Raw genomic sequence first — 25,219 nt, 5'->3', positions numbered from 1 at the left:
TCACGTGGTTTGCTGACTCCATGTCAGGGCGGAGTCTGCCAGGGTCGCTCTACCACTGATAATCTTGTGTCCATTGAGTCTGCCATCCAAACAGCCTTTTCCAGATGGCAACACCTGATTGCCATCTTTTTTGATTTTACGTAAAGCATACGACACGACTTGGCGACATCATACCCTTGCCACATTGTATGAGGGTCTCCAGGGACCACTCCCTGTTGTTGCTGAGTGGCACCTCCAGGGAACCATCCACAAGGCGTAGGCATGGGCTCTAGCCCATGGCTTCCAGTTTTCAGCTGCAAAATCGTGTGTCATGCACTTCTGTTGGCGTCGTACCGTTCATCCGGAACCTGCACTTCACCTTAATGACGATCCACACACTGTAGTGGAGACATATGAGTTCCTAGGACTGGTTTTCAATGCTAGATTGACTTGGCACCCTCATCTTCGTCAGCTTAAGCAGAAGTGCTGGCAGCACCTCAATGACCTCCATTGCCTGAGCAACACACACTGTACGCTGTGCAGCTCTACAGAGTCCTTGTCCAATCCCAAATTGACTATGGGAGTGTGGTTTATGGTTCGGCAGTGCCTTCAGCATTGCATTTACACTGTGCACCACTGTGGGGTTCGATTAGCGACAGGAGCTTTTAGGAAGAGTCCGGTGATCAGTGTAGTGGTGTAGCTGGTGTCCCTCCACTGCAGATCAGATGTGGGCAACTGCTCGCCAGTTATTCAGCACACATTCATAGTTCCCCTAAGCATCCAATTTACTGTCTCCTTTTCCCATCCGCGGCAGTCCATCTCCTGCATTGGCGGCCCAGATCGGGGCTAACAGTTGGGGTTCGCGTCAGTCCCTTGTCTCTGAACTGGAGTCCTTCCCTTAACCACCTCTACGTGCGGTCTGTTCACATACCCGTCCATGGTGTACACCTTGGCCGCAGCTGCGTCTGGACCTTTTGCATGGCCCTAAGGACTCCGGTAACCCCTCCGCTGTCACTTCCTCTTGATTCTTGACGTGTTCTGGGGCTCTGAAATGGTTTACACCGATGGCTCAATGGCTGACGGTCACGTAAGCTTCGCATATGTTCGTGGACGATATATTGAGCAGCACTCGTTGCCAGTTGGCTGCAATGTTTTCACTGCAGAGCTGGTGGCCATAACTCGTGCTCTTGAGTACATCTGCTCGTGCCCTGGCAAGTCATTTCTCCTGTGTACTGGCTCATTGAGCAGCCTATAAGCTGTCGACCAGTGCTACCCTCGCCACCATCTGGTAGCATCCATTCAGGAGGACATCTACGCCCTGGAACAGTCCCGCTGTTCCGTGGTGTTTGTGTGCACCCCAGGACATGTCGGAACCCCGGCAACGAACTTGCCGGCAGGCTGGCCAGACAGGCAACGCGAAAACTGCTTCTGGATGCCTATCTAGGCATCTTAAAAGCTGACCTGCATTCTGTGTTACACCGCAGGGTTTTCCGGCTTTGGGAAACGGTTTGGCATAACAGCACACACAACAAACTGCGTGTCCTCTGCCGGCTCCGCATTGGCCATACGTGACTAACGGACGGTTACCTACCATGTCAGAGGACTGAACTCAGTGTCGCTGTGGCTCCCAAATGACAGTCGTCCACCTCTTGTTGGACTGCCCAATTTTAGCTGCTCTGCGACAGACTTTTAACTTTCCCAACACCCTGCCTTCAGCGTTGGACGACAATGCCTCCACAGCAGCTTTAGTTTTACATTTTATCCATGAGAGTGGGTTTTATACTTCTATGTAGTTTTTAGCGCATGTCCTTTGTCCCTCTGTGTCCTCCACCCTAGTGCTTTTAGGGTGGAGGTTTTAATGTGTTGCAGAGTGGCTGGCTTTCCCTTTTTATTCTCGTGGTTGGCCAGCCACTGTAATCTGCTTTCATGTTTTACTCTCTTCTGTTTCTAGCGCCTGTTGTTTTCTTGTCCTCGTTTGTTCCTTTTAGTGTTCATTGCCTTCCCTTCGTTCTTGTGGCTTTTCCTTTCTTTCCATTTTGTGTTATATGTTTTGACCGTTTTATTCTCACACTTGTGGCATTGTTTTATTAGGAACAAGGGACTGATGACCTTGTAGGTTGGTCCCTTCTCCCGCCTTAAAACCAACCAACATACAACCGCATATGGGCTGAGAGCACATTTCCTGGACATGGGGGTGAAGTCACTGTCATACCCATACCGAAGCCTGGTAAGGACAATAATCTTCCTTCTAGACCAGTGCCCCATCTCTCTTACCAGCTGTTTTTGCAAGGTAATGGAACATATGATTCATGCCTGGCTGGTGTGGTGGCTCGAATCTCGCCATTTACTAACTAATGCACAGTGTCTTCTGTAGTTGACCATCTCGTTACTTTGTCCACCCATGTCATGAATGGTTTTTTGCGGAAATCCCAGCCTGTGGCTGTGTTCTTTGATTTGGAGAAGGCGTACGACACCTGCTGAAGATCTGGTATCCTTCGTACTCTTTACTCATGGGGCTTCCTTGGGTGCCTGCCCTGTTTTCTTCGGGCATTTTTACAAGATCGAGTTTTCAAGGTGTGTGTGGGTTCTGCCTTGCTGGATACCGTTATTCAGGAAAATGGTGTGCCTCGGAATTCTGTACTTAGTGTCATCCTCTTTGCTATCGCCATCAACCCTATAATGGCCTGTCTCCCAACGGGCGTCTCCAGCTCCCTTTTTGTTGATGATTTGCCCATCTATTGCAATTCTCCATGGACCTGTCTTACTGAGCGGCGTCTTCAGCGCTGTCTTTATCGTCTTCGCTCCTGGAGCATCGCCAATGACTTTCGCTTTTCCACCGACAAAACAGTCTGTATGAATTTCTGGTGGTGCAAATGGTTTCTCCCACCATCTCTACATCTTGGGCCTGTTGCCCTTCCGTTCATTGACACTACAAAATTCCTGGGGCTCATGCTCGATAGGAAACATCCTTGGTCCTCCCATGTCTCTTACTTGGCAGCCTGCTGTATGCAGTCCCTCAATCTCCTATGTGTTCTCAATGGTACTTCTGGGGTGCCGATCGAACCACCCTCCTCCATTTGTACTGGTCCCTTGTCTGTTCGAAACTTGACTATGGGTGCTTTGTTTACGCATCCACACACCCATCTTTTACACTGTCTCAACACTGTCCATCATCATGGCATCCGTTCGGCCCATGGTCGGCTTTTACACTAGCCTGGTTGAGAGTCTGTATGGTGAACTGCCACTGTCGTACCCCCGTGACTTTCTCCTCAGCAGATATGCATGCTGTTTGTATGTGATGTGTGGCCACCCCTCCTATGCCTCCTTCTTTGATGATTCCTTAGATTGTCAGTATGGGGCTCGTCCCTCTTCCCTGTTACCTCCTGGAGTCTGCTTTCACCACTTTCTGTGGCGGCTTAACTTCATGCTACCTGCAACTTTCCCTGTGGTTGTGAACCCTTCACCACCTTGGTTTCGTGAAGTGGCCCATGTTAACCGTAGCCTTCATTCGCTTCCTAAGGACACTAGTCCATCGTCGGTCTATTGCCTTCAGTTTCACGACCTTCGCATGGAATTTAGCGATAGTACATTTGTATACATTGATGGCTCTCGGACTGACCGTGGGGTCGGGTTTGCCTTCGTCTTTGATGCCAGTATCTTTCGACATTGACATCCAGCCCACTCCTCAGTATTCGCAGCCAAGCTTTTTGCCTTGTATCTGGCCACAGAGTATATCTGGCGACACAGCCTTCCCAATTGTGTCCTCTGTTCAGACTCAGTGCCCTCCAAAGACTATGTGTGCTCTACACTGCTCATCTCTTAGTGCAGCGGGTCCAGGAAAACTGCCAGTTGCTAACTCTTGCTGGAGCCAATGTCGTGTTTCAGTGGGTCCCTGGTCATGTTGATCTGACAGGAAATGAAGCTGCTGACGTTGCTGCCAAGGCTGCAGTCCATGTATCTCAGCCCACGAGTACCTCTATTCCCTCAGATGATTTCTGCGTTGCCGTCTGTCAGAAGGTGGTGACCCTCTGGCATTGCCAATGGTCCTCCCTTCACGGGAATAAGCTTAGGCTTATTAAGCCTCTCCCGGTGCCTTGGACGATATCTTCTTGGCACTCCCGCCTGTAGGAGATTATTTTAACTTGGCTGCATATTGAGCACTGCCTACTATTCTGTCCATTGGGACTGACGTGTAGTCGTTTTCACCATCTCTATGTTTTGTGTTCTATAGTTTTGACTTGGGCGCATATGACGTCAGTTATTTTTTTTTTTTTTTCCTCCCTTCCCTAAAACAAAACAAAAAAAGACTGTGGGTGTATTTACAGTGCAACTCCACCTTTTTTCAGGGCATTACATGCTCTCAGTGCAGGATCATCTCTAGTTTTGTAAGTAGTTTAGAATGCGTTCTTTCTAATGAAACTGGGTTAAAAGAATGAACAAGGTTATCTGTTGTCTAAAAGTGGGCTAAAATGCCCATTTTTTTGTGTTTTTTCAAGAATCATTGACTTTGCCATCAGTTTGTAAACTATTGGAAAGCAGTAGGAGAATTAAATATTTTATTCTAACATCTCTTGTTAAGTTATTATGTGGAGAGTTTCACATTTATCCCACAATTACTTCTGGAGATATAAAAAGCTACACTCCCCATCTTTTTCAAGCGTCTGTTTTTTCCATCCGACTTTGCTTCAAATTATTAATATGAAAATTGCTTAAGAAATGTTTCTTATTTTGCTTAAGAGGATGCAAAGAGTTGTACAAGATGGCCTAGTTTCGTTTATTTCAAGGAAATACTCTTGGATGTACTATGTCTCAAAGTTGCTGAAAATTCAGGGGGTGCACTTTTGAAAGTGCCTTTGGAAGTATTAAATTTGTGATTGCAGAACTCTACCAATGTTACCAAAAAACATGTCCGAATGTTCATGCAAAATTTTTATCTAAAACCACAATGGCCATGCAGGAACCCAGTTAAAGCTTCAATTTAACATAGTTTGAACACTGAGGAGATTTTATACAAAGTTAAAACTAATTACCATGCTCACAGAGGCTTTTAAGCAGTCCACCTCACACTCTGTAAGTGAATGGAATGGGAATAGACACTAATCTGGTTCAGTGGGAAGGCCTTCTGCCATAAACTCCACATTATTTTGCAGAATATTGACGTAAATGCACAGAATTTTCTTTCTCTGGTAACTCTGTAGAAAATGAACTAGTATTACTATTATTGTAGACAGCATATGGTGTATCTAAAATTTAAAATATAAAAACTAGCTGTTAGTTTCAAATACACAATTTACTTTTGAATTATAACTGGGCAAATTAAGTTACAGTGAGGATAAATTTCCTGAGGTGGCTTCTTTGTTCCATCAGCCCATATCTGCAGGTTTTTGGTTCTTCATTTTGCCATTAGATAACAAATGTGGGATTTGACAGTCTTTCTCTGGCTGTGTGTGACATGGGAGTTACTGATGACCTGTCTCAAAATAAATGTATTGAACACACCAAAACAGTTACGCAGTACCTAATAATTTTTATTCTTATTGTAATTCTATGTAAGATGTGTACATGAGTTTATAATTTGTCCTGCATAGTGTCTACTTCAGGTCTAGACTGACCACTCTGTCAAACTGTAGTGAAAGCTGATGAACAGATGGAAAAAGATGATTGGAATGAGAAAGTTAGCAAAGATTGCAAAGTGTATGTTGTTAAGTGGAAAGAACAAATGTCTTTTTCTCTTTTGTGTTGGTACTGATCCATAGGCTGTAGGTAAAAGGGGCTTAAAGGATTTTGTCACAATGCTTTCTACATACTTCGAAAGCTTTACTTGGGTTAGAAAGTCAAAATTGAATTCATACAGTTAATTCAATTGAAATAGTCTGAACAATTGCAATAAAGCTTATCGCTTGCTAACTGACACATTTTTGTATACTAAGAAATTGGTGACAGAATCCACCAACTATTAAGTACTGAATTACAAACTGTAGTTAGCTTTCAGAATGTGTAGGTAAACACCATAGAGCTGTAAGTTTTTGGAAAACTAACTAATAACTTCTTTTTCAGATTACAGGTCGCAAAATGGCGAGCTGAAAGGCAGGCAAGGCTTGCAGCCAAAATCATAAGGAAGCAAGGAAAAAATGAGGTACCCCCTGCTGTTCTTGGAATATCAGCATACAATGTTTCTCTTGATATAATTGGAAATACATCAAATTCGAACCTTGATTCAAAGGACAACAGAAAGCCTAGTGAGTATAAATACAAAATAGTTGCCTGTTAGTGCAGTTGAAGTAAATGTGAAGTAAAATTGCGAACACAGTGGTAGTGTAAAAGGACATAGTTGAGGTACAAGGAAAACTTGATAATAACACAACACAACACTTTGTACACCAGTGTAGTGTAAGTATGTAAAGTTCCAAAAATTCTGGAAAAGTATTTGTGGCAGGAGATTTAATGACTGACATTAAATTACAAATCTGGAAAATATTAGACACTTAACAATGTCATGTTCATTAAGATTTGAAACTGTTACTTGGTGCTGCTGTTCTTGTGAGATTCAACGAATGTTTTTAAAACTTTGTCTAAATCTGATGGACTTGAGTGTTTTTCTAAAATTTTGTGTTGTCATTGTTAAATAACTAAGATGAATGGAGAAGCTGTAAATCTCTGGACTTTGTTAGTATTGTTATGCAGTGAGGCAGCTGATCAATGTTCATTCTAGTAGTTTGAAGTTTTGGGACATAATTCCTATTGGCTTTTTGTCTTGGAGGTAATCTTGATCACTTAAACAACTGAGTGTCTAACAATGCCATATTGCACTGATTCAGATGTAGCTTTGTCCCAGATATCCAGGATTTAGAAGGGCTGCATTAGGTATCAGGGCATCCAAATGGTGAGTGCTGGAACAGATCTACATCTACACTTTGCAAACCACTTTATTGCACATGGCTGCAGTGTTTTCACTGCAGAGCTGACGGCCATATCTCGGGCTCGAGCACATCTGCTCACACCCAGGTGAGTTGTTTCTCCTGTGTACTGACTCCTTGAGCAGGCTACAAGCTATTGACCAGTGCTACTTTCATCATCCTTTGATAGCGACCATCCAGGAGTCCATCTATGCCCTGGAATGGTCCAGATGTTCAGTGATGTTTGTCTGTCGGTCATGTCGGAATCCCAGGCAATGAACTCGAACTTGCTGACAGGCTAGCCGACTTCAGTCATTGGAAGATACCCACACATTTGTTCACTTCATTTCACTGTCTGGTAAACTGTATGTTCGGCCAGTCTGTGTGACGGGGTTCACCTTGCATATCATGTTTGCAAAAGGGATCCACAGTGTATCTGGTGGTATGGGATATATAAATGAGGGTGATGTACCTGAAGGATGGAGGAATGCAACTTGCACTTTACTGCAATCTTCATCTTTATCCAGAACAAAACTCAACCACCAAGTGTCACCATAGATTGATGTTACATACCCACTAATATCTGCAAATGATATCTGCTGTATGTCCTTTACGACATGAAATATGCTTGAAACAACTGCAGAAGAAAATAATTTCACATTTACTTTGGTTCCACATTTGAGAGGTATGAAGGCACGAAATTTCAGGATGCCCGATATAGTTACAGCAGTATTGTACCGATTGGCCAGTTGTTCTTCAGTTTTAATGTATTCTTCAAGGGTCACAAATACAAAGTCTGTGTTAGATATGTTCCGATGTGACCATTCAAACAGTTGCCTTGCGTCCATAATTTGGTCCTTATACGGTCTTTGTAGGCTCGCTCTGGCTGCTAGTCTTTTTACTGTGGCCTCCAGCCCATTGCATGGCCCTTTGCCATGTGCTGTTGCTGAAAAATGCCCTTCAGCCTCGGCTCCAAAATCTTGCTTGTGATTACACAAGTTAATAAAGTTTTTTTTTTAATTGGGCCGCAGAGCCATTGGAAAAATAGAATAATTTTTTGACAGGTTTTTGAAACTTGCATTTCAGATATTCCATCAACTTTGTCTGGAACAGGTAGATGGCTGTAGTCTTGTGGTTGAGGCAGTCTGATATTATACACAATTTAAATGTTTGACTTCTTTCTCTTTAAAATAAACCACAAAAGGGTGAATGGTTACCTGACTATTTGACCAATGATTTGATTGTGCCTCATCTTGCAAAACGATTGAATAATTCTCAGAAACGTCACAAATGACAGCCATTTCACATTCCAGAAGATTTTCCTTGGTATGTCTCAGAAATGCACTCTGTTCCTTTTCTGTGAAGTTATGACTAAGTAGGACAGGAAGTTGTCACAAAATACTTCAACAAATTCACTTAATTTTGAATTATTTCAAAGTTACATCAATCCACAGAGATCCACTGTCTGTATGTAACACTCAATTGCATTGTCTTCATATGTTTTTTACAAAAGTTCTCTAATCCTTTTGGTTCATGGACATGAAACACACTTTGAAGAGAAGATGGTCGGCTGCAAACCGTCATTTGCAGGCAGTCCTTGTATGTTCTAATTTTGCCATCCTTCATTGAATTCATTCTTGTATTTTCAAACATAAGCTTCACATTCTGATGAGTGGTGCACACACACTGAGTGTGTTCCACTCTGGCCTGCTAGCACACGATTTTTAGGCCTAAGTTCTGCAAACTTAGAAAATCCCACTTTTACAGTTGGGGAATTTTTCTTTGAAAGCTATATACACTTCTTTTAAATTATTAAGCATCAACCTTTTTGAAACATGTTCTTTACCACCTGTGCTGTCGTCTTTCACTGATATAAAGTCCTTCATCCCTGGCATCACTCTGCTCATTTCGTCACTTGTAAAAAAATCCTTTAACAGTATGAATGGTATGATTTGACATACTTTTTCCTGGTGTCAAGATGCACTTCTTTCCCCACCCCTACCCAACATCTTGGCTTGTCGAACTAAGTAGTTAGAGGCCGAAAATTCCTGCATTACTTTTCTCACACTCCAGCTGTCAGGCAGAAGACTCAGCAGTTGAAGCTGCTTCTTCCTACTAGTGAAGCTGTTGTACACCTTCTTTACATGTGTTAAGAACTCATCTTGTGAATCACCATTCTCATCATCACTAGATGCATTCACTAGCAGTTTTCTCTTGACAGCCACATAGACTCTATTGGCCTTCTCAATAGAGTAAATTTTGGATTGAATTCTCTTTTTGTCTACAGGCGACTGTCCCATCTCTAAAAGAGAGCTGTTAAGAGAACTCAGCTTCATATTCATTTGAAAATGGCATATCAATAGCTTCTTCAATTTCAGTATCAGACTGACTTTCTTCATATATGTTGCTAGTTCCAGCGGAAATTTCGCTATGTTTTTCATTTTTCAATTTTGTCAGCTGCTTCCTACAACTGTCACAGACCTTCGATAACTAACGTGTTCCTGGAATCAAGTCACACATCCATGAAGTAACGTGTCTCAAACCTTTTCTTGCATGGGAGTGGTTAGGCTTATTGAAAGGATTAAAACAATCCATTTTTACTATCGTGTCAGTGGTATCCATCCTGCAAGTGATAAACAGTGAGAAATTAGTTAGGAAAAGTGCAGTGGCCAAGATATGGGTTGTGTTCTAAACGTACACTATCACAGGAAACATCAAATGAACTTCATACAAGCAACTCTGATGCTACACTGGCTATGAATGAGTGGTCTTGTCTGCTTGACCAATCAGCTTCCACTATGTGAAAGGGAGAGGATTCCAAACATGGTACACTATAAAGTAATCAATGCATTTTATTAAGTGTCCTGCACACTGCATAGCAAAATTAGTAATTCAGAAATAAAATTTTACTAATTTGGTACATTATTTACAAAACACGTGTATTTCTGAAGCCCTGTATCTCCTGATCCCATTGAGATCCCATGATAGAATTTGTCTATATGTATTAAGACATTACAAACTATATTTGATAATTTTTTTGGAATTTTTGAAATTGCCACTGTTTCAGAAATTTAAATTAAAAAATTTTCAATTTTTTAAAAATTGCAACGCCTATATTGTGGCATATCATATTAAAGCCCCACTCAATAGCTTTAAAATGAGACCACTCCCAGGTTTATATCATCACTGATTGCCAGCCTATAGGCATCTAAAGGTGCCGAAATATGAATTTTTTTCAAAAAAATTTAAATCTTTAAAAATTAATAACTTCAAAAATAATTGCGCTGTATAACTGAAATTTGGTATTTTTTCATAAGTCTATGATATGTTGCTCCATACCAAAAATCATGAAAATCTGAGACATCAATTCTGAAAACCTCCCAAAATTGTGTTGATTTGACATGGAATGCCCTATTCTAGAATGAGTCGCAACATTTATTTGTAAGCAATCTCCTTTGTACACTCATTGCACTTTGCCTGTATTTACTAATAAACTGGAGTCTATCAACTGCTTTACCTACAATTTAGCCTATGTGATCATTCAGTTTCATATCCCAACAAAGCATTACATCCAGATATTTGTATGAGTTGGCATATTTCAACTGTGACTCGATGATATTATAGTTTTGTGAAGTGCACAGGTTTACATTTATGATCATATAAAACAAGTCGCCCATCTTTGAACCATTTTGAGATCTGACAAGATCTGGCTGAACATTTGTGCATCTTCTTTTGGACAATACTTACAGTACTTAATTACAGATAACTGCATCATCTGCAAAAAGTCTGAGGTTACTATTGTCTGCAGGGTCATTTATATGACACACGAACAGCAAGGGTCCCAACACTCTTCCTTGGAGGCACACCTGAAGTTACTTCTACATCTGATGATGACACTCCATCCAAGATAATCTGCTGTGTCCCACCTACCAAAAACTCCTCAATCCAGTGACAAATTTCACTTGATACAGCAAATGATTGTACCTTAGACGATAAGCATAGATGTGGTACTCAAATGATTTTCGGAAATCAAGAAATACTGCATGTACCTTACTGCCTTGATCTAAAGCTTTCATTATGAAGCGTTAGAATAGTATAAGTTGGGTTTCGCATTATTAATCTTTCTGGAATATATGCTGTTGGTATGGAAAGAAAACTGACAGGTAGTCAGTCGTATCAGAGAAGATTTTGATGACAAAACAGTTTTTATCCAATTCTTCAGCCTGATGATGTTCACAGCTCCCCTTCCAATGAAATGGGGGAAAAACTTGCTTTCCAATTACTGATGGCTGGTTTTGGTCTGACTAGCAGATCTTCACTTCTAAGACACACTGCTATTCAAACTGAAACCAGTCATCATTAACAAAAAATGTTAGTGTCCCCATGACTTACTACTAAATGCCGCTTTGAGATGGCTTGCCTGAATCCTGCATCTTGTCCTGCTCCTTCTGTAAAGGAAAGAAAAACACCTTTGTACAAAATGATAAAATCACACTCATGACAAAGTCCTTTAACTCACTGTAATAGGCCTGAAGTTGATCTATACTATCTCATTCATGACAACTGTCTTCCAGAGACGGCTGGTGTCAAAGTTCAGATAAAGTGGTAAAGTTGCCTTTTAAATTACTGCAATCAAAGTTGTCATTATTACTTGCCATGTAGTGGTTTTCAGCAAACTGTCATTTAAACTAGTTCTTCACACATAAGTAACTCCACTTACCACACAGTATTTAGATGATATTACTGATATCAGTTAGGAGGGTTTCACATTACTTCACACGACTTATACATCATGTTGAGTACCATCTTGTTCACAGTGAAACTTTAGCAGACTTCTAACACCTGCAAGTTAAAGCATGGAGACCATATGTACTGCATGCTAACAAACCCAACTCCTTATCTTGCAGTCCACAGGTAGATCTTGTTTTCAGGTGATAGTGGCACAGGGAATGCCCTACTCAGAACAGCTAGTGCTTGCAGCTGCCCCTGATAACAATACTCATTCTGCTCATTGAAACTGATCATTGTCATCCCTCAAGAGGCTTTGGACTGACCTGATAATTTTCTAGTGGAAGGAGTGTTTAAAGTGCAGCTCAGTAAAAAGTTTGTGTATCTTGCAAAATGAAACACAGATTATTTTAGAAGTTGAACATGAATACCTAAGACAGGATCATTCTAAGTGGCTTGTAGCCAAAATGTTCGTTACATTATCCAAAAGCCTTGCTATGTCATTAATCTGTGGATTCTACAATGTACTAGAATTTAAAGAATGTAAATCAAAACAAGTAGTTAGATAATATAGGCAATATTCTACTAAATTTTCCCTCACATTAGTTTTCATTTTCTTCTTCTTTGCCTTCCCTCATCCTCACTACAGATGAGTGTCTCATTAGTTGGTCTGAGTGACCATCCTTTCTGTTCAAACCTAACGTAACCTTTCCTTCTTTCTTTCCCTGATGAAGGAATAATTAGTCCTATAAGCTAAATAGTGTGTTCCTTCTACTTTTACGAGTTTCTATTTGTGGTATTACACATTTTGCCTCCTGACCAGCAATTGTCTCAAATTTATTTACTGACATGCACAAAAGTTCATCTGGTAAATTCTTTTTCACAGAATATCTTACAAAATACTGAAAACTTCTCATCATACTCATCATACTCATTCTGCTCATTGAAACTGATCATTGTCATCCCTCAAGAGGCTTTGGACTGACCTGATAATTTTCTAGTGGAAGGAGTGTTTAAAGTGCAGCTCAGTAAAAAGTTTGTGTATCTTGCAAAATGAAACACAGATTATTTTAGAAGTTGAACATGAATACCTAAGACAGGATCATTCTAAGTGGCTTGTAGCCAAAATGTTCGTTACATTATCCAAAAGCCTTGCTATGTCATTAATCTGTGGATTCTACAATGTACTAGAATTTAAAGAATGTAAATCAAAACAAGTAGTTAGATAATATAGGCAATATTCTACTAAATTTTCCCTCACATTAGTTTTCATTTTCTTCTTCTTTGCCTTCCCTCATCCTCACTACAGATGAGTGTCTCATTAGTTGGTCTGAGTGACCATCCTTTCTGTTCAAACCTAACGTAACCTTTCCTTCTTTCTTTCCCTGATGAAGGAATAATTAGTCCTATAAGCTAAATAGTGTGTTCCTTCTACTTTTACGAGTTTCTATTTGTGGTATTACACATTTTGCCTCCTGACCAGCAATTGTCTCAAATTTATTTACTGACATGCACAAAAGTTCATCTGGTAAATTCTTTTTCACAGAATATCTTACAAAATACTGAAAACTTCTCATCATACTCATCATACTCATTCTGCTCATTGAAACTGATCATTGTCATCCCTCAAGAGGCTTTGGACTGACCTGATAATTTTCTAGTGGAAGGAGTGTTTAAAGTGCAGCTCAGTAAAAAGTTTGTGTATCTTGCAAAATGAAACACAGATTATTTTAGAAGTTGAACATGAATACCTAAGACAGGATCATTCTAAGTGGCTTGTAGCCAAAATGTTCGTTACATTATCCAAAAGCCTTGCTATGTCATTAATCTGTGGATTCTACAATGTACTAGAATTTAAAGAATGTAAATCAAAACAAGTAGTTAGATAATATAGGCAATATTCTACTAAATTTTCCCTCACATTAGTTTTCATTTTCTTCTTCTTTGCCTTCCCTCATCCTCACTACAGATGAGTGTCTCATTAGTTGGTCTGAGTGACCATCCTTTCTGTTCAAACCTAACGTAACCTTTCCTTCTTTCTTTCCCTGATGAAGGAATAATTAGTCCTATAAGCTAAATAGTGTGTTCCTTCTACTTTTACGAGTTTCTATTTGTGGTATTACACATTTTGCCTCCTGACCAGCAATTGTCTCAAATTTATTTACTGACATGCACAAAAGTTCATCTGGTAAATTCTTTTTCACAGAATATCTTACAAAATACTGAAAACTTCTCATCACATCTTTATGTATTAGTATCCCAAATATTACCACTCCAACCAATAAAAAAATCCATTGGCAAGATGAAGTAATATGCACAAGAGCATGTTGCAAAGTCAATTCCGTTGTCAGATTCAGTCTGTTGCATTAATTTTTCCCACCTGGCTCGCATTAGAGCTTCTGTAAAGTTTGGAAGGTAGGAGAGTACTGGCAGAAGTAAAGCTGTGAGGACGGGGCGTGAGTTGTGCTTGGATAGCTCAGTTGGTAGAGCACTTGCCGGAGAAAGACAAAGGTCCCAAGTTCGAGTCTCGGTCCGGAACACAGTTTTAATCTGCCAGGAAGTCTCAATTATTCTCTTCTGATAATACCTTCTTTTACATACAGTTTCATTTTAAGATAAACGTATTTTCCCCTCATAAGATATGTTATACAGGACTACTTTATCAGACTATAAACAGTGAACTCAAAAGTAAAAAGGAATCAAACAGGCATTGATAGTGTTTCACATTACAAAAATTACAGTAACCATCTTTTATCCTGAGGTTATATTTATCAGTTAAGAGACAAAAAATTGAGAAGTGTCTTATCTAGTGAGAGGCTGTTGTTGTTGTTGTTGTTGTTGTGGTGGTGGTGGTGGTGGTGGTGGTGGTGGTGGTGGTGGTACCTATGGCAGTAAGTGCACAGGTTCTGTCCTCACACTTAGGAGACAGTTTGGTTTCATGTAAATACAAGACAAGCCCCCACATGACCATAATATTGTGCTAACCTAACAACCCTAAAGTTCATATCCAAAAGTAGGCTTGTCAATGAAGTACAACACTGAGCACTGAAAGCACATTTCTTATAAACTTTAACACACAGCCAGAAGAGAACCTGAACTCAACTCTTAGGCAGAGATTGCTGCCATTTATACAACCAATATTCCAAAATATACAAAGATTAAAACAGAAATTTCGAGAATATGCCGGAAAAGATAAATAGTAAATAAATAATTGCTGTTGGTTGGGGGTGAACTGGTAACCCATTCCAACCAGTGTTGCTCACAGCTATGCCACAGTGCCTGCAGATCTGCTCATGACATTGCTAGCTGACTGTAGATGAGCTTGGATGATGAGCAAATGTTTCTGTCCAGTTGGACTGAAGTTTTTCTTACTGTGCTTCACCACAGGATTCCTTGAAAGGCAGTTGGCGATCTTGTTTGCATCTGTTTTTGTGTATCACTATGATGTCATATTCCTGAATCCTCAATGCCTGTCCTGCCAATCAACCCAAAGAATCTTTCAGCTTAGTCAGACAGCATGGAGAATGGTGATCCAGCACCTTTTCAGACCATCCTGAATATATACTAGAACTACATTTGTCTTATAGCTGTTAGCTTCGGTGAGAAATTTCCTCTTGGAATTCTCGTCATACAGTGGTATAACGTGAGATGATAGTGCCTTCTTCAGATCAAGGAAAGATCTTTCTTGCTCCTTATTGAGGGGAAAATTTGGCACCACCCTGCAATAGTTCGTACTATGGACATACCTCGGTACGAAAGTCCTATATGGATTCGTGGTAGCATGAGCCCATTCAAAGAACTTGTTAGTGCCAAGAGTTGAAAAATGTAACTACTCTTATTTTCTCTTGATGAGGATGTACTTTACTGCCATTCACTAGCTAACCTAAGATATTACTTTCTTGTGTGATGAAGATGCACTTTCCTGGGTGCATATAGAGGCCTAGAGTCTCAATATTTCATGGCTGTCAGATGACTTAGATGGTTTCAAATGTCTCCAAAAATGTGACTGTGTTGATAGCAAAGGCAGTTCACCCTTTTACGGTATCAAAGCAGGTTTTGTCATGCACACTAAGGTACCTGGAGTATTACACAGTCCAAACAGTATAATTTAAAACTCTGAGGCCATCAGGTGCTATGAAGGCAATCTTTTCCCTGTCAGCCATATTAACCTCTGTTTGCCTGTTGCCTGTCCATAGCTGAGAAATACAAGCTCCTTTCGAAGCACATTAATGCGTAGCAATGGGTAGATAACTTTCTTCCTGATTTTGTTCAGTCATTGGTAGTAGGTGCAGAAATGCCATGTGCCATTCTTCACAAGAACAAGCGAGGACCAAAGAGTCCTTGAAGATTCATTGAGGTAATCCTGCAGCATCTTTTCCACTTACTCCTCGATTATTTGGCGACACCCTGTAAGAGCACTTGCTGATTGGTGGGTGATCTGTCAGAGTTGGTAGTGTTTTATCATAGGCTGTTTTGTATGTCTTTTCTCCACTCCAGATCTAAAAGGATTCGAAAACTGTCGTAGAATGACTGACAATTACCGACAGTGTTTCCTCAGTCAGGCCAGATCCTAATGGCAATTGGTTTATAGCTTCATCTCCTATGGTGTCTGTGGTGGTAGTGTAACAAGGTTTCTTGTTGATGGCACTAAGCTGTCTTTCATGGACTGTTTCTGCTGCAATGCTTATGATTGTTGCTGATGTATAGATTCCTTTTGCGAGCCCGAGCAGCTTTTTGCAATTGACAAAAGCTTAACAGTTCAGCTGAGCACGTCAATTGATGACTGGATTTCAGTTTGTTGACAGCGGGATAATGTTTTCAACATCAAACAACTTCCCAGAGCAGTCATTGTTCTGTGTGCTTGTTGGAATAGCATTATTGATCTGGAGGTATGCTCTGCAGCAGTATGACTGCTTGTGATGCTTGCAAGAACTCCCATCTGAGACTGCATTCTGTTAAAACAACAAACTTGAAGGTCTGTGTTCTGTCATTGACAGTTACACCTGCTGTACATGTTCCTGTCAGCTAGACATATCACCTGTTTGTGACCTTCAGTGAGTGGCTGGTATCCCTATACAGTGACATTGGAGAGCTGGGTCACATTCAGGAGTGACCATGTCCAGGGCACAGCGATGAGCTTGTCCTAAAAGTTAAATATAATCAACTGTGGTTGACTGGCATGAACAGAAATTTTGTGACAGTTGACATCTGGTGCTTTATTAGTTGTTGAAAACCCGCCTTTCCTCCAAATGTCTATTCTTCTGTGTGGGTATTATAATTGGCAGAAAAACTGGCAGTACCAGCATTGGTTGGGAGCTGGATGGTTGTGTGATGGCTGCAGCTTAAGTCAGAGTTGGCAGAGTCCATTATTCCTGACACATTTGACTGGTGTATTCAACATTCTATATGGTCAACATTCATGCCTCCTTACTTGTCCAGTTTTGGTTGCCATAAAATCCTGTATCTCTTGTCTCACTACCTGGTGTATGAGATGCAAGGTTGTGGTGATATTTCATAACTACTGTACGGATCACATTTGGGAATATGCCATACTTCTGGTCACTCTTTCCCTTGGATTTCCTTGATGTGCTGACCCCTCTTAATGAATTCCTTGTTTGTTGACATCCTTTACTAGAAAAGCTTGTTACGTATCTTATGTGACTGCTTTAAAGTTTGAGATTTTGTTGGCTTCTGTCATTTGGATTCACAGCTGGCACTTGCTCAAACTCTTTGTATGCAGCTCTTTGTCTCATCTCCATGATGTTGGGCCCTGTTCTTCTTCTAAGCAGACTTGCAGCTGCTTGTCACCATATGTTTTCTTCAGCTTTTAAACTGTTCATTGCATGCATTTATATAGGGCCTTTTGTCTAAGTGATGAAATCTTTAGTGTAATGATAGCACAACTACAATATATTTCACTTCCTGATAAACAGTAACAACTGATGCGTCCAGTAATATTTTTGCCAAAGATTTTTTGGCAGACTGTCTGCTCCTGAATGCTGCCTGCATCAGTTCTCTGGGGCCCAGCAGTGGCTGTGGAAGCGGTGCTGCGCATCCTTGCACTTTGTCGAAAATGTCAGCTACTACTGATCGCTTGTGAGTGTAAAATGTTTTACTGCTGTTGAGTGATGTTCCACAAAAAATATGTAAGATTTGGATTTAACAACCTATTGCACTGCAGGCAAATTTCTCGTTTTTATATATTATGAGTGTGTTACATTGCACTATAGTTCAATTCTTTTATATTGGCGGCTCCCGCATGCCCACCCAGACGCGGGAGATTGCTGTGTTGCCAGTTGCACACGACGCACGCGCCAAGAGAAGCAGCACCACAGTATAGCATAGTTCGCAAGCTTACGTTTAGGGGAGAACGCGCAGTTCATGAAGTAATGCCACCACGGCCGCATTAAGCCTTTCGCTGGTACAGAGACGTGCTCCCTGCATTCCGCGCTGTGCGCGATTTTGTCACTGCACTGCTCGCCTGTGCAGACACACTTTTGTTGCAGTCGCGAAAGATGGAATATTTCTCAATATTACATACGACACCTATGTGGTACTTAAATTAAATGAGATATTGTTACACAGTAAATTTTATATGAAATTTAGGTATTTTGTCCACATTTCATTCTCAACATTGTGGCAACTAAAATCGACCATACGGAAAGTATACTCTATGGACATTTACCTCTGCAAACTCTTTCAAAATTTCGTGCAATGGTTTACTATATTTAATGCTGCACAATAACTGGGTTGAACATCGAAACAAAATTAAGTCATTTATGGGGGGAAGGTGTCAGTTAAGATGATGTGTAAAACTCTAATTTTTGGGCCAAATAGTTTTAGTGAAATCCAATGATAAGTGTGTCAAAGCAGTGAGAACACCATGTGTCTGCACAGGCGAGCATTGCAGTGATGACAAAATCGCGCACAGCGCGGAATGCGGGGAGCACGTGTCTGCAGCAGCGAAAGGGTTAATGAAGAGACAAAGCACTAGAAACTTCAAAAAATTGCATTCAAATGAATAAAATTCGTGAAGTAAGACACTTCGATATTGTTTTTAAATAAAGAAAATATTACGCACCGCACAAGGTTTGAACTTTACACCTTTCGCTTACTAACCCAACGCCTTAACCGTTACGCTACCGCAACTCGTCATACAATGTAACACCACAAGGTATCTAACAGGTCATGCAAAATACTGACAAACACTGTTGGTATGATTATGAATTACTCACACTTCATCGAAGTACAATAGGAAATAAACAATTACCGCTGTTCTTTATTGCGAAAAAGCGGTTCGTGAGATTGATACAAACACCTTTCCTTGCTATCGCCTGAATTGGAAGACTTATTGCTTGTTTGGTTTAATTAATTAATAGAACATGAAGCAGTTGGTATAAAGAATGCTTTTTCCAAACTTTCTATAAAAGAAAATCTGCTATCAAGACATTGCTTTTGTTCTATTACTTTATTTATGGCTGAACGTTTCTAAAACTGAAGACACTCGTCCGTGCTCTGCTCTGCAGTCGAGATCTGGCAACGTCGTTCTCTGTTCATTGGCTGACTGTGTTTTGTGACGTCAGATGCGCAGAACAAACCTAAACTCGGCCGCCAACATATATGACGCGCACTTTAATATGCAGGATAGGATTGTGGCTCAAAATGAATGTTATAGTTCATGAGTGAAAATGACAACATTACTGTGTTGTTTAACGTTATTCTTAATAGTTTGCATCTCGTTCTTTTTCCTTTTAGAAGCTATTCTTCTTGCAATTTTTACATCAGAAATTTGTATGTTTCGTCAAGCCACAGTCAGTAACTGTGGTGTAACGAGTTTTACTGTCATGGTTTCATTTCTTATGGTACGTGTGTGTGATAAACAGTGTGAATACCTTGCAGTACATGCAATCTAGCAATGCAGGTACTCTACACATTTTGAGGTCCACATGGATTCAAGGAGAACGTAATGCTGATTGGAAGTGATATTTAAGACATTCAGTTACATTTAAAGTAGTAAAACTGACAACTTTTGGAGCTGTCCAGAGGGCATAACATCTCTCATCTCGGAGGCAGGCTAGATCATGTCTCGGTCCATGTCTCTTCAGCATGCATTCTACCTTTCTAGAAGTTGCTCCACAGTATGGAAGGAATGCAGCTAACTTGACCTCTTCTGCAGCTTTATGAGGTGTATTTCAGCAACAATTTTATTAAGAGATCTAGGGTTATACATTTAGAAGTGCATGGGTACGTGCTTTGGACATTGAGCAAACATGTAGTCTTGATGCTTATAGGGACATGAGAGCGACAGTTTCAAATGTGGCACTGGACACTCATGCCACATAACAGGGCTCGGTCCCACAGGGGTATGGAGCTGCTAAGAGCTGCCCAATATGCCTCCCACATGTCACTTCAGCCCTCTCTGGGAAGTTCCAAATGCCATCGTTACATCTATATTGGCAGAACACTGTGCTAGCCACAGCAACCAGTGATTTTTAACTCGTGGTGGTGGTGGTGGTGGTGGTGGTGGTGGTGGTGGTGGTGGAGACAGCTATTGAAAGCTAGTGTTTTGTTCGATGTGACACGGCTTGTAAACTGAGAAGATTTCATTTAGACATGCCACCGCAAAAGACTCTGAGGACAAAAAGATTGTGTCCTATGTCTGTAATATCAGTGAGTTGCAATTGGAATTAGTAAACTTGTACAAAGACCCAGATGTAACACTTTGTTTGTATACCTATGAAGGAATGATCACATAGGCTCAGTTGCGAGTAAAGCAGTTGGTAGACTTCAGTTTATTGATAGAATACTGGGGAAATGCAGTTGGTCTACAAAGGCAATTGCTTACAAAACACTCGTGCGGCCCATTCTAGAATATTGTTATGTGTATGGGATCTGTACCAGATAGGACTAATTGGGTATTTTGAACATAGATAGGGCAGCACGAATACTGATAGCTTTGTTTGACTCATGCGAGTGTATCGTGGATGCTGAAGAAACTAAACTGACAGACTCCTGAAGATAAATGTAAAATATCCTGAGAAAGACTACATACAAAGTTTTAGGAACTGGCTTTGAATACTTTAGGAATATACTAGAATCGCCCTACATACCACTCCCATAGGGGTTGTGAGAATTAATTATAGTCCACACAGAGACAATTAAGCAGTCATTCTTTCTGTACTCCATTTGTGAATGAAATGGGGGAAAGGCCCAATAACTGGTGCAATGGGATGTATCCTCTGAAATGCACTTCAGTGGTTTTCAGTGTGTAGATGTGGATGTAGAGGTAGCCTGTTACATTTCCAGAGACCGTAACTCCATGAAAACAAGTAACTATGTAAAAAGGTAAGATTTGTTGATATCCATTATTTGGATAGGAATAATGCCTGTGATATATGGAACATGAAATTAAGTAAGAATTGAAGAAAGAAGAAAAAAAACCACGATTATGCCCTGAAATGAAATGCTTTACACTCCAAATCAAACAGGTTTGCAGTTTATGTAATGTAAATTTTATGCCTGTGAAATGGAAAACAGTGTCTAAACTTAATTGTTAGTGTGGTTTATAGTGAAAATGTACTGAATGAACAAAACATGGCAAAAATCTAACAAGTGGTTTTAGGAGAAAAGTGGTATTTACAATGGAACAAGGATTAGCATACCTACTTAATCATCAATTAATAACAGAGAACTTGTTTTATCACTGAACTTCATAAACACTGCATGCCAGCTAATGTTAACTGTTCATCATTATCACTGAGGCCTGCAAGCCTTGGGTGAGCTGGCCATCATAAAGATAAATGGTTGGAATGTCAGAAAATGTGTACATATGTTCTCACAAAGGAATGTTTGTGGAAAGTTTTATGCAGCACACCATGAATTCCTCTCCTCTGCCAATCTTTTCACCTCAGAATAGCACTTGCAACTATGTCATCAATTATTTGCTGGATGTTTCCCAATCTGTCTTCCTCTGCAGCTCCCTCTAGTACTATGGAAGTTATTCCCTGATGTCTTAACAGATGTCCCATCATCCTGCACCTTCACCTTGTCAGTCTTTTACATATATTCCTTTCCTCGTTGGTTCTGTGGATAACCTTCTCATTCCTTACCTCATCAGTCACTTAATTTTTAGCATTATTCTGTAGCACCACATCTCAAATGGTTAGATTCTCTTCTCTTCTGTTCCGATTTTCCACTAGGCCATGTTTCACTACCATATAATGCTGTGCTCCAGACAGACAATCTCAGAAATTTCTTCCTCAAATTAAGGCCTATGTTTGATACAAGCAGAATTCTATTGGCCAGGAATGCCTTTTCTGCTAGTGGTAGTCTGCTTTTCACATTGTCCTTGCTTTGCCCATCGTGGGTTATTTTGCTGCCTAGGTAGCAGAATACCTTAACTTAGTCTACTTTGTGATGACCAATTCTGATGTTAAGTTTCTGACTGTTCTCATTTCTGCTACTTCTTATTTGCTGCTGCTCATTACTTTAGTCTTTCATTGATTTTGTTTCAATCCATATTCTGTACACATTAGAATGTACATACTTTTTAACACATCCTGTAATTCATCTTTGCTTTTACCGAGAGTAGCAATGTTATCAGTGAATCTTATTGATGATATCTTTACTAACTGAATTTTAATCTCACTCTTGAACCTTTCTTTTATTTCCCCATTGCTTCTTTGATGTACAGATGGAACAGTAAGGGCGATAGTCTACTTCCCTGTCTTACACCCTTATTAATCCAGGCACGTCATTCTTGGACATCGTCTCTTATTGTTCTCTCTTGATTCTTGTACATGTTGTATATTACCCATCATTCCCTGTAACTGATGCCTATTTTTCTCAGAATTTCAAACATCTTGCACCATTTTATATTGTCAAACACTTTTCCAGATCTTCAGACCCTATGAATGTACCTGGATTTTTCTTCAGTCTTGCTTTCATTATGAACTGCAATGTCGGAACTGGCTCTCTGGTGTCTTTACCTTTCCTAAAGCCAAACTGTCATCTAACACATCCTCAATTATCTTTTTCCTTCTTCTGTGTGTTATTCTTGTCAGCAACTTGGATGCACGAGCTGTTAAGCTGATTGTGTGGTATTTTCGCACTTGTCTGCTCTTGCAATCTCCAGAACTATGTGGATGATTCTCTGAAAGTTTGATGGTATATTGCCAGTCTCATACATTCTATTGTTGCCACTTCTTGCAGTGATTTTACGATAGAATGATATTACAATAGAATGTTATCTATCCCTTCTGCCTTATTCGATCTTAAGTCTTCCAAAGGTGTTTCTGAGACTGGATCCCCTATCAACTCCTGTTTCTTCTTTTGTCATGTCATCAGACAATTCCTCCTGTCCCTAAAGGCCTTAAACATACTACCTCCAGCTTTTCGCTCTCTCCTCCCCATTTAACAGTGGAATTCCCATAGCACTTTTGATGTTATCACTCTTGCTTTTAATTTCATCGAATGTTTTCTGGCTTTTCTGTATGCTGAGTCAGTCCTTCTGACAATTTTGTTTCAATTTTTTCATAATTTTCATGCAGCTATTTCACATTAGCTTCCCTGCACTACTTATTAGTTTAATTCCACCCCTGCATTTCCATGCACATTTTTTTACTTCATTCTTTTGTTGATCAACTGAAATATTTGTTATCCTTGGTTTCTTCAGCTGTATTTCTACTACTTATGTTTTTCTTTCCAACTTCTGTGATAGCCGTTTCTGGAGATATCCATTCCTCCTCAGCTGAACTGCCTAGTGAGCTATTCATTATTGCAGTATCTACAACCTCAAGAGAACTTGGTGTGTCTCTTCATTCCTTGGTGCTAGTCTCTTAAATGTCAACCTACTCTTAATCATTACTAAATTGTGATCTGACTGTATCTGCCCCAGGGTATACCTTAAATTCCAATATGTGATTTTGGAATCTCTGCTTGACCCTGATGTAATCTGGCTGGAATCTTCCCATATCTCCTGGCTTTATCAAACTATACCACCTCCTCTCTTGTCTCTTGAACAGAATATTTGCTATTACTAGCTGAAATTTATTGCAGAACTCAGTCTTTCTCCTCTCTCATTTCTACCACCAAGACTATATTCTCCCATAACCCCTTCTTGTAGATTAAAACTGAAGAAACTGCAAAAAGGTGGGAATTAAAGGAGATGGGACCTGGATAAACTGACTAAACCAGGGTTTGTACAGTGTTTCAGGGAGAGCATAAGGGAACAATTGACAGGAATGGGGGGAAAGAAATACAGAAGAAGAAGAATGGGTAGCTTTGAGGAATGAAAGTGAAGGCAGCAGAGAATCAAGTAGGTAAAAAGACGAGGGCTAGTAGAAATCCTTGGGTAACAGAAGAGATACTGAATTGAATTGATGAAAGGAGAAAATATAAAAATGCAGTAAGTGAAGCAGGCAAAAAGGAATACAAACATCTCAAAAATGAGATCGACAGGAAGTGCAAAATGTCTAAGCAGGGATGGCTAAGAGGACAAATATAAGGATGTAAAGGCTTATCTCAAGAGGGGTAAGATAGATACTGCCAATAGGAAAATTAAAGAGACCTTTGGAGAAAAGAGAACCACTTGTATGAATATTAAGAGCTCAGATGGAAACCCAGTTCTAAGCAAAGAAGGGAAAGCAGAAAGGTGGAAGGAGTATATAGAGGGTCTATACAAGGGCAATGTACTTGAGGACAATATTGTGGAAATGGAAGAGGATGTAGATGAAGATGAAATGATACTGCGTGAAGAGTTTGACATAGCACTGAAAGACCTAAGTCGAAACAAGGCCCTGGGAGTAGACAACATTCCATTAGAACTACTGACAGCCTTGGGACAGCCAGTCCTGACAAAACTCTACCATCTGGTGAGCAAGATGTATGAGACAGGTGAAATTCCCTCAGACTTCAAGAAGAATATAGTAATTCCAATCCCAAAGAAAGCAGGTGTTGACAGATGTGAAAATTACCGAACTATCAGTTTAATAAGTCACAGCTGCAAAATAATAATGCGAATTCTTTACAGACGAATGGAAAAACTGGTAGAAGCCGACCTCGGGGAAGATCATTTTGGATTCCATAGAAATGTTGGAACACGTGAGGCAGTACTGACCCTACGACTTATCTTAGAAGAAAGATTAAGAAAAGGCAAACCTACGTCTCTAGCATTTGTAGACTTAGAGAAAGCTTTTGACAATGTTGACTGGAATACTCTCTTCGAATTCTGAAGGTGGCAGGGGTAAAATACAGGGAGCAAAAGGCTATTTACAATTTGTACAGAAACCAGATTGCAGTTATAAGAGTTGAGGGGAATGAAAGGGAAGCAGTGGTTGGGAAGGGAGTGAGACAGGGTTTTAGCCTATCCCCAATTTTATTCAATCTGTATATTGAGCGAGCAGTGAAGGAGACAAAAGAAAAATTCAGAGTAGGCATTAAAATCCATGGAGAAGAAATAAAAACTTTGAGGTTCGCCGATGACATTGTAATTCTGTCAGAGACAGCAAAGGACTTGGAAGAGAAGTTAAAACGGAATGGACAGTGTATTGAAAGGAGGGTATAAGATGAGCATCAACAAAAGCAAAACGAGGATAATAGAATGTAGTCAAATTAAG

The 25,219-nt window shown here is 40.2% G+C and overlaps 1 protein-coding gene across 1 annotated transcript in view; it reads left to right on the top strand.

Annotated features, from left to right (window-relative positions):
* Nucleotides 1-25,219, top strand: part of LOC126481124 (uncharacterized) — a 102,302-nt gene that overhangs the window by 19,823 nt on the left and 57,260 nt on the right. Inside the window, exon 4 of the mRNA XM_050104661.1 lies at nucleotides 6,037-6,218. Within this exon, the coding sequence (XP_049960618.1) occupies nucleotides 6,037-6,218 (182 nt within the window). The remainder of the gene's footprint in view (nucleotides 1-6,036; nucleotides 6,219-25,219) is intronic.

Source organism: Schistocerca serialis, chromosome 5 (assembly GCF_023864345.2).
Source record: "Schistocerca serialis cubense isolate TAMUIC-IGC-003099 chromosome 5, iqSchSeri2.2, whole genome shotgun sequence".
NCBI lineage: Eukaryota > Metazoa > Arthropoda > Insecta > Orthoptera > Acrididae > Schistocerca > Schistocerca serialis.
This window is presented reverse-complemented; position numbering and strand designations above follow the sequence as displayed.